Here is a 14,179-nt window from a genome sequence, read left to right on the forward strand (position 1 = left end):
TTATATTCTTTTATGGAATACAAACTACTATCTATTAATTAATAAATAGAATTAGTATTAGTAATTGTATTTATGGATGATGAATACTGACCAAAGTGCTTCAATTTGTATATTCTCCTTTATAAATGTCCTTTTTTAGATTGTTTCACACGCATTTTGAGACCAGAGTGCAGATAAATCCCACTGGATGTGCAATATTCCAACTTCATCATGAATACATCACAGATCAGTGAGAGAGTAAACAGAGGGTTAAGTTTTTATTTTTTACAGCTTAAACGTTCTCTTCAGCCAAACCATCGTGCAACAGCTTTGAGATGAATCTAAAAGGGGGTTATGGGTGATGGGTAGGGCCGGGGTGAAGGAGGTGAAATATCAGGGGAAGAAGTTACAAGAGGGTCAGCGAGAAGAAGTAAAGGTTTCATTGAAGGTGAGGAAGGTTAGGGTGCTTTGCTCTAGTATCCATAAAGTGCCTCCTGGCTCCAGAGGGCGCTATACTAACACAACTACGTTTAACCCCCATGTTATAATCATGTTTTACTTGGAGTGTCTGCTGAATCTAGATAGAAGCAGCCTGAGTCATGTCCTCCACACGTTATGTCTGTAGGAACTGAAGAACTCAACTCTCTTCACACCTTCCAGAGGATCTGTGACGACAAAGAGAGGGAGGGATGAAGAACTGTGGACACAAATGTGTCTCAGGTCCTCTGGAATTGTCTCTCATGCACAGAAAATCAGACTACAGATGCTGATATTTGGCTGACACAAAGTTAAAGGGTTTATAATATGATGTAGATGAGCAGTAAACAATTAAGTGAGTCTGAGAGTAAAAGGAAGGAAGATGAGACTGGATCCTGACCTGTCAGACAGATGAAGTGAACGTGATCACCACAGTCTTGATCCTGCCACAGGAACATCATATTTGGGTTCATGGCACCGCAGGGACTGGTGATCTGCCAAGGGGAGTTCCTTTCCTCCCAGTGGGTGTAACTCAGGGACTCACCGGACATCCAGAACTAGTTGGCGCGCCTTAGGCCCCTGTGGAATGGAATAACGGACCTTTGAGGTATAAATAGTGTAGGAGTGGATGTATACAAACACATCAGCAGCTGGATTAAGACAAATCGAGGTCGTGGGTGTAAGCTGCAGCAGATTCCCATGAAGACTCAGGTTCTTCCTGTCAACATGACAGTTTGTCACAGCTAGAGCTTATGGATTGTAACTTCTGTTTGATTATTATTGCCTCTTTAATGGCCTGTAGTTAACCTACCAGATGGTTGCCTGGTGGTGCAGTGGTGTTATTAATGGCACCGATATCAAACTAATGAGAGTGAATTATCTCGGAGATTAGAGGAAGGCCTGCACAGAGGGAGTTTACTGTGCAGGCACTTATTTGCAGTCCAAAACTTCCCCCTGATGTTTCCTAACTACAGCTGCTTACACCCAGCTCTCTTTAAACTCCATTATGAATGACATTGTGACGCAACTCAAGCCAGACGCTGTGTGCTAGCTCTGCTCCAGCAAAAACAGTTATGGGTCCAGAATAAGGAATCACAAGATGTCCCAGAGTGAGCATCCCTGGTTGGTTTGCACAGATGCTTTTTAACAGCTTCTTACCCACCACCACCATGTTCTTCAGCCCCACCACAGCAGTGATGTTCGGTGGAGGTGGGACCTCTTCTAGAAATATGGACAAAAAGACACCAGTCGCACTCTTCCGTCATGGTCATTTACATATCCTCACTTTGGACTTTAAAGTCAGACTGCTTCTGGATGTAACATCAGATAGCTGCTTATCACTTACCACCGTACACTTCAACCTCAAGCAACGCCACAGTTTTCCCAGAGCACCACGAATGTACACGTTGACAAACCGTCCTTCCATCCCTCCACACTGAAAGGTGTGGGTCTCTCCAGCTGGGATGGAGGAGATGACAGCACACCTAAAGCCAGAGAGTGAAACTTATTACAGGGTTACAGAGATGATCCGTCTATCGATCGCATCAACCTGAACTCAATTATTAAGATGAATGAAGAAGACAGACAGAAGAGGGATCACAATCATCTCCTGCAGGATCACCTTGGGTTAGTGTTGCCACCCTTGTCTGCTGAGTTGCCGATAAGGATCTCAACATCATCAAGCCACTCGGGATTGTCATCGGTATTGGTGATATTGATGTAACTGATCCTGTAAACACCTGGCAGCGTCACTCTCCACCAAGGGTTGGACAGCTGTCCTGTAAGGCTACAGGGCCCAGATGGGTCTGTGTCCCCATCAATGGCCCTCTCAGCCATAGCGGTAAAATGGTCTGACTGCCCTGCTGTTCCATCTCTTGCCACGTTTGTTAAAGAGTCGGCTGGAATGTAAGAAAACAGACATTAATGCTCCAACCTTCTACTGACAACATAGATGTTTTCAAACATTAGATTATTAAACAAAAGATGTCGAGGAAATCTGTATTCATAAAATTCTGAAGATTTTATAGACCCCAGGAAGACGAGCTGAGCTTGCTCATAGGGGTCCCCCAGATAACCAATCTTACCTGCTGAAAATGATAAGAGCCATAACGGGAAGACGCCTGAGAAAAAAAATATACCAAGAATGTTTAAAGATAAACACTACAAATTAAAATTAAAATTGTATATTTCACTCAGGAACATATGAGTGAAAATATGTGATTTTGTCTTTTCAATCTTTTTCCTAATTGTTGCATTAATGATTTTTTGGGAGATTTTTATTGACTCCTCTCAACTCTGACTTCCAGCCTTAGAATGGAATCTCATTTAACTTGTTGGTTCATCAAACATGTGACTATAGTACAAAGTGTTCTTAAATACTCCTTAAATTCATATTTTGCTTTCTAAAAATGGGAAAGTCTTACTCACAAAATGCGTCTCTGTAGGTCTTTGTTGGCTGCATGCTCTCACTGAACTCTCACGTCAGAGGCTTTAACGATGGACTGAAATAGTTCATTCGTTTCTGTCACGATGTCATGAAGATTCGCAAAGGATGTAAATATTTTTGCATGTGACTTATTATAATGAGGGTGTAGCTTAGGGGTCTCCAACCTTTTTTCCCCTGAGAGCTAATTTGACAAAATAAAAGTGTCTGAGAGCTACTCATGTTTTACAGTATAACATTTTTCCACATGGCTGATTATCCACCCAAACCAGCTGAATAAGCGAAATGTTGATATCCAACACTCACATTTTGAATCAAAAAGATCTACATTCAGCAACATGAGCATGTTTTTTTCTGTATTTATTTTCAGTGTGTCAAGCTCACACTAATAAATTCACATCATATTAACCACATAGAAAACAAATAATGTTATGACTTATCTTACTATTTTACCGAGAATGAAGGTTCCTGAGTACTACATTAATAAATTTAACTCAATTCAACATTATTTATATGGCACCAAATCACAACAAATGTTATCTCAAGGCACTTTACATACAACGCATTTAAAGATGCCCAAAATTCCCCCATGGGCTGCAACACTTGGCAGCAGTGGCAAGGAAAAAACTCCCCTTTAGCGGGAAGAAACCTCAGGCAGCACCGGGCTCTAGGTGGGCGGCCATCTGCCTTGACTGGTTGGGTATAGAGAGAGAGAAAAAAAGAGAGAGAGAGAGAGAGAGAGAGAGAGAGAGAGAGAGAGAGAGAGAGAGAGAAAGAGAGAGAGAGAGAGAGTTCTCATCTCTACAGGACAGGTTTCCACAGCAACCTGTGAGATGAGAGAACACAGAAAATCCTGGGGAAGAAGTAGAGCTAGTGAAATGCATTGGTAATGCAATGACATGGATATGCACAGATAGAGAGGGGAGGAGGAGAGGGGAGCTCAGTGCATCATGGGAAGTCCCCCAGCAGTCTAGGCATATAGCAGCATAACTAGGGGCTGATCCAAGGCAAGCCTGGTCGACCCTAACTATAAGCTTTATCAAAAAGGAAAGTTGTAGGCCTACTCTTAAATAGACCACATCTGAGAGATGGTTCCACAAAAGAGGAGCCTGAGAACAGAAAGCTCTTCCCATTCTACTTTTGGAGATAGTAGGAACCACAAGTAAGCCTACATTTTAGGAGATCATTGTACCGTACATTCACAGTCATTTACATACTTAATAAAAGAAGAATTGGGAATGAAACAGCTGTGTGTGTGTGTGTGTGTGCGTGCGTGCGTGCGTGCGTGCGTGCGTGCGTGCGTGCGTGCGTGTGTGTGTGTGTGTGTGTGTGTGTGTGTGTGTGTGTGCATAATTGATGTGTGTAACAAAACTAAGTTAATGTATGTTATGTTTACTGAATGTATTTAGATGTGGACCCCAGGAAAACAAGCTGAGCATTATAAATACAATTTACAAATCAGTTTACAAATAAAATAAAAAAATCATACCAGCCAAAAATGATGAGAGCCTGAGATTATTAAATATCTAAATTGTTGAATCTTCATCTGAGTTCTTGCATTAATGACTTTTGGGAGATTTTTATTGACTTTTCTCAACTCTGACTTCGAGCCTTAGTATGAAATCTCAAAACTCTAAAATCATCAAACATGTGACTGTAGTCTAAAATGTTCTGATTAAATACTCCTTACATTCATATATAGCTTTCTAAAAATGGGAAAATCAATATCACAAAATGTGTCTCTGTAGGTCTTTGTCAGCTGCATGTTCTCACTGAACCCTCATGTCAGAGGCTTCGACGATGGACTGAAATAGTTCATCTGTTTCTGTCATGATGCTACGAAGATTCGCAAAGGATGTAAATAATTGTGCATGTGACTCATTAAAAAGAGGGTGTAGCTCATTTACCAAACAAAGATATTTAAAGTTGAGCCATGTCCCTCCTGCACACCAATTTCCTTATTAATGAACCATGACATCAACAACTCGTGAAAATCACATGCAAACAAAGAGACACAAACACATCAGAGGTCACAAACTGCTGCGTGGACACGTGTGGTTTCAGATTCAGTGACTTGCTCAGCAGCACTTCAGCAGGGTGAAGGCTTGAATCCTGACAGCAATATTGATATTGATAATATTGATTGAAACTCCTATCAAGGTTAATAACGATCTGTTTGACATCTCCATGGTAATACCAGCGCAGTCCCAGTCAAAGGAGTCTGGTGAGCGGGAAGGCGGCGTTTCCCCAAATCTCATTTAACTTGTTGGCTCTAAAATCATCAAAAGTGTGACTGTAGTAAGTGTCCTGATAAAATACTCCTTAAATTCATATTAAGCTTTCTAAAAACGGGAATATCATACTCACAAAATACGTCTCTGTAGATCTTTGTCTGTTGCATGCTCTCACTGAAATCTCATGTCAGAGGCTCAGACAATGGACTAAAATAGTTTGAAACAGAATTTTTTTGCTTCTGTCACAATACTAAGAATATTCGCAAAGGATGTAAAGATTTTTGCATGTGACTCATTATAATGAGGGTGTAGCTCATTTACATTCCATCACATTACGGTCATTTAGCAGACGCTTTTATCCAAAGCGACTTACATTACATTACCACCCATTACAGAGGGGGGAGCAGTTCGGGGTTCGGTGCCTTGCTCGGGGGCACCTCGGCAGGGACTCAAACCGGCGACCCTCCGGTTCCCAAGCGGAAGCTCTACTTACTGAGCTACTGCCTTTGAATTTACCATTCAAAGATATTTAAACTTTATGCTTATCTGTACTGGACACCAATTTCCTTATTAATGAACCGTAACGTCAGCAGTGTGATTTCAGATACAGTGACTTGCTCAGCAGCACTGGTCAATGCTTGAATCCTGAGAGTAATATTGATGTCGAAAACATTGATTGACATTCCTATCAAGGTTACTACCGATCTTGTTTCCATAATAATCCCATGAACTCTATCAGTTTACTTTGAATGAGATCAATATTAACAAATGTACTGTATGTCAGTAAAAATGGACATCAATTTTTCCCCACCTTCTATGGCGGTGGATGTGGGTTAGGGTTAAGACTGGAGGCAGGCCTGACATCAAAGGATCTGGCTAGAACTATGGTAACTAAAGGGAGAAAATGAGCAAAAAAGAGGACAAAAAGAACAACAGAATGGGGGAAAACAGAGAAAGAACTACAATGAGAAAATTTGAAAAAAGGGGCAAAAAATTGAAAATTTGAAAAAAGGGGCAAGAAGAACGAGAAATTTTGAAAAAAGTCTCCCCTAGTTTGCTCAGCTTCAACAAAGTTTGTGCCATTGTGTGCTTTTATTAACGATTCAACCGAAAGAAGACCTTTTGTAACCTGAGCCTTGACCATCTCTTCCTTTAGCCGTTCGAGCTACCCTCTATCCAGGCCAGACTGAGCGTGAGTTGCTCTCAACTGCTTCTTCTTTCCAACAAGATCCAGTCACTAAGTCTTGAATCTAAGGAGAGGCCAACCATCCTCTTCAACTTACTCCAAGAGGAGAATTGAAAGTGCACAACCAAAGCTGTCTGCTCACCAGCTTGGACTGCACTCAATTTCAGGCTCAACAAGAAACTTAGATCCTGATATCCAAGTGTCAGCTTTCAGGAAGGATTCCACTTTTGCTCTTCTGGAAGCCAAGTATGCAGGCAAAGAACTGCACTGTCCAAGCCCAGATCCTTTATAGGTCGTTCCTCTCTTGTAAAGGCAGCAAGTAGAGTGTGTCTGTTGCCATTACCATTTGGTAAGCTGAAAGCCTCCTACAGCACAAAGATCAAAAAGTTCTTGATAAAGTGCTGCCTCCTCTTCAGAACCAACTGATACAAGGCAATCATCCATGTAGAAATTATGCAGAATGGTGTCAACAACCTTGGGACTTAACTGCCCCCGGTAGGCTTCTCCACATTTTCTCAATTCAAAACTTGCAGACGTGGCCACAAACAAATGTGCAACAATTCTCTGTTCGATCAGGTACTGACCGTGGTCTCCAACAGGCTTCATATTAATAATCAACCAACAGGTCTATATTAACCCTAAACGTTACCTCAGTTGCAGCAGTGGTGATAATTGAATCAAAGTAGTGTGGTCATAGGTGTGAATCGCTTTGTGAAATTGTACTTATCCATATATCTGTGCCGGAGTGACTAAACAGCGCCCCCTAGAGCTTTAAAGAGAGACTTTAAAAATAAGACACCACACCTGAACTTGGTTTATTTTCTTTTATATGATACATTAAAGCGTGTGTGGTCCGTGACAGAACAAACACACTGAGGTTTTCTCGTTACTCTCTGTAGTCTTCAGTTTCATATAAGCCATTTCTCCTCGGTACACATACTCCTGTGATAAAGCAGCATTCAGTGATTTATTATCAATGACTGACTGAGTCTCTGTGTTCTGTTTGTTTAGTGTGAATTAAATTGAGCCTAGCAGCAGCAGCGACTCACACTGACGGATCTCGCCTTCGTTGACAAGATCTCGCGACAGTTCCGTGAGAAAGTCTGGGAAGACCCGCGACTGCCCTCTGCTGGATTACCCCATACCCGCTGGCTGAACGTTATACTGTCGAATCATAATACCAAAACCAAAGTTAACATTTAACTTCTAAAAAACAAGCTTATATTTTTACAGTTGGAGGCCACTGTTAACAAATAAGTCTAGATGCACCACTGTATACCAATAGTACAGTCTCAATACGACTATGACTGTCCTATGATCTTTTGATATCAACGTAATGACTTGAATTTATATTGTCAAACTGTTCTAATCTCACCAGCACAATTTAGCTATTTTTCTTATCTAATGCACAATCCGCTATGTTTGTTAATTGTTCAACGAAACGGAACAACGCCTAAACATAACAGAGGAAGAAAAACTGTTGATGCAATACTGCTATCCGCCTGAGGAGGGCAGCAATACACCATCACTGTGTCTACTCCACTCCGCAAAACCAAAAGAAGAAGACTAGCCTTCGACTCAGTGTGTTCAAACTCAGCATGTGTAGTTGTGTGTTTACACCCGAGCGGGACGCGTTTTAACCAAACGAACCTTTCTCAGATCCACACCGACACATCCACAAGTGTTTCGGGCGCTTTGGCGTGACGTTACGTGACGCGGTGTGTTTGCGGAAGTGGGCAGACATGTCTGGATTCAGCGCTGAACTCATCGATTATCTGGAGGGAAGGATTTCGTTTGAGGAGTTTGACAGAAGGAGAGACGAGCGGATAGCGAAGGTGAAACACAGGCTTCCATTTCATTCAACTAGTTGATTACAGAGCGATCTAACGTGATAAACCGGCACAAACACACGTAAGGTCCAGATTGAGCTGTCTTTGTCATTTACTCCCATAACCATCTCATTATTTGACTATACACTACATTCTGCACCCAAATCTATTTGTGGTGGGAAGTGCATTTCTCCCCTAAACAATAAGTTACACATGAAACACCTCCACTATCACAGATCAATAAAAGCTTTGGTGTTCATCTGTATTTTCCTCCTCAGTCAGGCGATCAGGTTTCAGCTGAAGATGCTGAAGATGTGGAGGATGAAGCACAGCCCTCCACCTCTACACAACCACAGGTCAAAATAGGTAAATCTCCCCTCGGTCTGGTTGTAGATTATTATTGTTATCGTTATTGAAGTGTTTGCTATGATCGTGCAGCGCTCATGACTCTAATATCATCACACATTGTGTCTGAATGTCATTCTCAGAGGAGGGAATCAGCCCAGGGGTCCAGCTGGCCTTCGCCGCCATACTGGGAGAAACACCAGAGCAGCCATCTTCAGAGGAAGAGGAGGAGGACGATGAGGAGGAGGAGGATGAAGAGGACACGCTGAGTTATGTGGACGCCGAAGATGACAAGGACTACCAAGTGGAGGAGGACCTGAAGGCGGACACGGGGGTGGCGAAGAGGAGGGGGAAAGGGAGAGCGAAGGGCAGAAAGAGGAAGGAAGAGATGGAGATGGAGAACATGACAGCAGGAGACGTGTTCGCCCTGGAGATGGAGCTGAACAGAGAGAACAAGAAGATGATGAAGGTGAGGAGGAGGAGGGCGAGGACATGTAAGGCCATTGTCCCAGCTGTTGTGTGACTGTGTGTGTGTGTGTGTGTGTGTGTGTGTGTGTGTGTGTGTGTGTGTGTGTGTGTGTAGGAGCGACGTTATCGGAGCAAACTCCCCAGGGCTCTGAGAGGCCTGATGGGCGAGGCCAACATCCGTTATGCCCGAGGAGATAAGGAGGACGCTATACTGATGTGCATGGAGATCATACGACAAGGTAATACACACACACACACACACACACACACACACACACACACACACACACACACACACACACACACACACACTATTCCTTTCTTGCTCAAACCCATCCTCCCCCTCCAGCTCCCCTGGCCTACGAGCCGTTCTCCACGTTGGCTATGATCTACGAGGACAACGAGGACCTGGACAAAGCTCTGCAGTTCGGCCTGATCGCCGCTCACCTGAACCCGTCCGACTGCGAGGAGTGGATCCGGCTGGCGGAGATGTCTCTGGAGCAGGACAACATACCGCAGGCCGTCGTCTGCTACTCCAAGGGTGAGTGCCTTTGCGTTTGAGGGGGGGGGGGCCGCCAACCTATTGAACGCCGTCCTTGACTCATCGCACGCCGTTGTCCGCCCGCAGCCATCAAGTACGACCCCACCAACGTGCGCTACCTGTGGGAGCGCTGCAGCCTCCACATGCGCCTGGGCGAGCACAGGCAGTGCATGGACGGCTACCGCAAGATCCTGTCGCTGCTGCCGCTGGAGGACGGCGAGCACTTCATGCAGCTCTCCAAGGACATGGCCAAGTACGTAAGCACACACACACACACACGGCGGGAAAGCTTTAAATTAACAATCATAAGATCATGTGTGTGTGTGTGTGTGTAGGAGTTACTATGAGAGTAATGACCTAACCGCAGCACTGGGTGTGATGGAGGAAGCTCTGGCACGACACCCCAACCTGGTCACCGATGACATCATCAACATAGCCGCCGAGCTTTACATCGCCAACCACCAGTACAGCAAAGCCCTGGAGGTGCCGCTTCTCATATTTAGTCGTCTCTTCGTCTTTTGTTGTGAGGAAACCACGTGTGTGTATATGTGTGTGTTTCCTCCCAGGTATTGATCCGGTTTACAGGCACAGTTCTGGTTGGGGCCGAGGCAAAATCAGACTCCCCATCGCCGTCAGCGCCGTCAGTGTCGTCAGCTCCGTCAACGCCGCCGTCGCAAGAGGAGAAAAAGGAGGAGAAGAAGAGTGAGGAGGGCACGGAATTGGAGAAGGAGGAGAACAAGGCTGCGGAGGAGATCAGTGAGTGGAACTAGGATATCAAATGACTTCAAATCCGTTTTCAAATCCCCGAAGTGCCTTTAGGAATCGCTACAGATTGTTACACGGGGAAAGTCAAAGTCCCAAACAATGGTGCAGTGGATTCTGATTTGAATTGTCTGCAGGGCCGCGTTAGAACGGAAGAATGGGAGGAGACCCAAGAGACGTCCGACTGTGGCAACACACACACACACAAAAGGACCGCTTGATTAATTATTCCTTTAGAAACTAAAACCTCTGGAGGTCTGAGAACTCAGGCAGGTGTTTCCGTACGGGGGGAACAAATCTTCCTCAAAGGGCTTCTTCCTCCTTCAGCTGCGTGTTTTTTTAGCCTTAATTTACATTGCTGTGTGTGTGTGTGTGTGTGTGTGTGTGTGTGTGTGTGTGTGTGTGTGTGTGTGTGTGTGTGTGTCCAGAGGGAACCACACAGGTTGAGGTACCAGACAGCGTCCCGGTGGACCTCAGGGCCAAGCTGATCGTCTGCCTGATCCGCCTGCACGTCTACACACCTCTGGAGGTAAAAGTGCTGAATTCAAAACAACACTGAAACACAAGGGTGACACGGTAACGTTGAACGCCGCCTCCCCACCCATCCAACCACCCGTAGGCGCTGGTGGCGGTGCTGATGGAGCAGAGTCCAGAGGAGATCGGTGATCTGTATCTGGACGTGGGTGAAGCCTACCTGGAGCAGGGCGAGTACCTGCCCGCTCTGTCTCTGCTGTCCGCCCTCGTCATGTCCAACAAGTACAACCTGGCCGTCGTCTGGCTGCGACACGCAGGTCAGGGGGGAAGCGTCTACGTCCACGGGCAGATAAAGCTCTACGGCCACGTCTGAATACCCCGAAACATAAACGCGTGTGTCCCTCGTCCCCCGGCAGATTGTCTGAAGGCGCTGGGTCACCTGGAGTCAGCGGTAGAAAGCCTCATCAAGGTGGTGGAGATGGCCCCGCAGCACCTGGAGGCCCGGCTCTCCCTGGCCACCCTGCAGCAGCAGCTGGGCCGGCCCGAGTGCGCCCTCAAGGCCCTGGAGCCCATGTACGACAGCGAGACGCTGGCCCAGGACGCGTCGGCCACCAGAAAGGCAAGCGTGCTGATTATCTGGGCAACTTAAAGGAACTTTAACCCAACAGAAGCTGTCAGTGTTTAACCTGAGTTTATCTTCTCTGTGATGTGATCGTAGGAATTAAAGCTGCTCCTTCATCGCTCCACACTGTTGAAGACTCAGGGACAAATCCAAGGCTACCTGGACTCCGTGCTCACCATGATTTCCATGCTGCTAAAGGTGAAACACATACACACACACACACACACACACACACACACACACACACGTCATCTGTGCCTTTCTCTCCCTGCTTACAAACCATTTATATACACACAATCTATATGCATGTGTTTGTGTGTGTGTGTGTGTGGCAGGTGGCCATGCAGCGTGCCAAGGTGTGTGTGCGCCCCGTAACTGTGTCAGGTCAAAGTCACCTGAAATTGGTGAAAGTTAAAGACTTGGTGTTGGACGTGGCAGACCAGGAGGCTGCGTACCGGGATAACACACGTACGTACATACCTGTGTGTGTGTGTGTGTGTGTGTGTGTGTGTGTGTGTGTGTGTGTGTGTGTGTGTGTGTGTGTGTGTGTGTGTGTGTGTGTGTGTGTGTGTGTGTGTGTGTGTGTGTGTGTGTGTGTGTGTGTGTGTGTGTGTGGAGCACAAATTTCAGGTGAGCAAAGCAAGAATGTCTGAGAGGAGAGAAGAGTTGAGTGTGTGTGAAGATGTCAGGCAGGGCTTCATGGCGGTTGACGTCTCGTCCCGTCTCCCTGCTCCCCGCCGTCTCTGTCGCCAGGTAACACCAACGTGCTGACTAAAGAGGAATGGTGGCAGCTGCTGGTGTGCTGCATGCAGACGCTGTGTGACGTGCGTCGCTACGAGGAGGCGGAGCTGCTGGTCGACACCGCCATGGAGTTCTACTCCTTCTACGACAACAAACCAAAGAGGAAGGAGCTGGAGTTCTTCGGCCTCTCCGCCGCGTTCCTCGACCATAACTACTACAAGGCCTACAACTACATCAGGTAGGAGAGAGGGGGAGAGAGAGAGGGAGGGGGAGAGGGAGGGAAGGACGCAGGTGTTTGACTTACAGATCGTCAACTGTTGTCCGTCTTTGTCTCTCTGATAGATTGATGCTGATGGAGAACGTTGAACTACCTCAGCTTTGGAATATTTTCAACCAGGTGTGCGTCTGTGTGTGTCTGTCCATGTTGAGTCTGGTCCAGTTTGTCCACACATGTCCTTGGATCCTGGTGTCCTTAATCATCGTCTCCTTCCCTTCCAGCTGACCATCGCCTCCCAGCACCAACGCCACCATCGCTTCTGTCTGCGTCTCCTGTTAAAACACCCCAGCAACCAAGCCCTGTGCGTCCTCTGTGGACACAACGCCATGGTGTCTGGAAGCTTCAAACACGCTCTGGGTACACAACACACACGCGCGCACACACACACACACACACACACACACACACACACACACACACACACACACACACACACACACACACACACACACACACACACACACACACACACACACACACACACACACACACACACACACACACACACACACACACTCACACACACACACACACACACACACTCAAACAAACACAAAGCGATGTAAAAGTCAGTATTGAAACTTTTACTTTGCACCACGGGACAGTAAACGCACATACATACACAATGAAAACATGGCTGTAAGGTGTGTGTGTGTGTGTGTGTGTGTGTGTGTGTGTGTGTGTGTGTGTGTGTGTGCAGGTCAGTATGTGCAGGCCTTCCAGACGCACCCAAACAACCCCCTGTACAGTCTGTGTGTGGGACTCACCTTCTTCCACATGGCATCACAGAAGTACGTCGCCAAACGCCATCCGCTGGTGCTGCAGGTACAGATACAAGCAGGAGTGAGCCTCTGTGTGCGGCACAGCGCCCCCACCTGCTTATTTGTTTTCGTGTGTGTGTGTGTGTGTGTGTGTGTGTGTGGTGCAGGGTTTCTCCTTCCTGTGGCGCTACGTGGAGCTGCGTGGGGAGTGTCAGGAGAGCATGTTCAACCTGGGCCGAGCGCTGCATCAGATGGGCCTGACCCACTTAGCCATACATTACTACCAGAAAGCACTGACGCTACCTGCACAGACACTGGAGGTTTGACACACACACACACACACACATGCCCACACACTCCCCACTTACACCGCCTCACAGCACATTCGCATCATCCCCTGGCCAGCTGTATTTGTTCAGGCTGAGCGACCTGCCTGCGTCTCCGGAGTGTTTGGGAGCTCCGGCTTCTGTATCACACCTTCATCCTCCACCCCCCTCCCTCTCTCTCTCTCTTCTCTCTCCCCCTCCCTCTCTCTCTCTCTTCTCTCTCCCCCTCCCTCCCTCCCGCAGGGCATCGCCGACGACCAGGTGGACCTGAAGAGGGAGATCGCCTTCAACCTCTCGCTGATCTACCAGGCCAGCGGGAACATGGAGATGGCCCGGCAGCTCATCAACACACACTGCGTTATATGAGAGAGGAAGGAAAAAAACAAAAACAGAAATGTGTCATAAGAGTTTGAATTCATATTTATTTCCCTTTATTTGTTGTTTTTCTTTCCTTCATAATAAACTTTTGAGAATATTACTTTGTGATCGTTGTCTTGTTATTCTTACAATGATGTGACAAAAGGATGCTCTCTCTCTCGCACTCTCTCTCTCTCTCTCTCTCTCTCTCTCTCTCTCTCTCCCCACACACACACAACCCGTTGTTCCCTGTATTCCCCTTTGAAACCATACTTCATCAAACCCTAACCTTTTTCTTTTTTAAGTTAAAACTCGAGGTGGAGCTGTGTGTGTGTTTGCTCGGGACCTCCTGGAGCC

General features: G+C 46.3%; 1 protein-coding gene across 1 annotated transcript; it reads left to right on the top strand.

Moving 5' to 3' along the window:
* Positions 1-7,878: 7,878 nt before the first annotated feature.
* On the top strand, positions 7,879-13,917 carry gtf3c3 (general transcription factor IIIC, polypeptide 3). The gene is made up of 19 exons (XM_076161877.1): positions 7,879-8,154; positions 8,427-8,514; positions 8,637-8,962; positions 9,077-9,200; positions 9,311-9,502; positions 9,590-9,755; positions 9,838-9,985; positions 10,069-10,258; positions 10,693-10,793; positions 10,884-11,055; positions 11,155-11,357; positions 11,457-11,558; positions 11,696-11,828; positions 12,114-12,339; positions 12,444-12,498; positions 12,600-12,735; positions 13,079-13,203; positions 13,307-13,459; positions 13,709-13,917. The coding sequence occupies exons 1-19, from the start codon at positions 8,062-8,064 to the stop codon at positions 13,829-13,831; spliced, it is 2,856 nt and encodes a 951-aa protein (XP_076017992.1). The 5' UTR covers positions 7,879-8,061; the 3' UTR covers positions 13,832-13,917.
* The last annotated feature ends 262 nt before the right edge of the window (positions 13,918-14,179 follow it).

Source organism: Genypterus blacodes, unplaced genomic scaffold (assembly GCF_046128005.1).
Source record: "Genypterus blacodes isolate CSIRO-AG114 ecotype Tasmania unplaced genomic scaffold, CSIRO-AGI_Gbla_v1 ptg000117l_1, whole genome shotgun sequence".
In the NCBI taxonomy this organism is placed as follows: domain Eukaryota; kingdom Metazoa; phylum Chordata; class Actinopteri; order Ophidiiformes; family Ophidiidae; genus Genypterus; species Genypterus blacodes.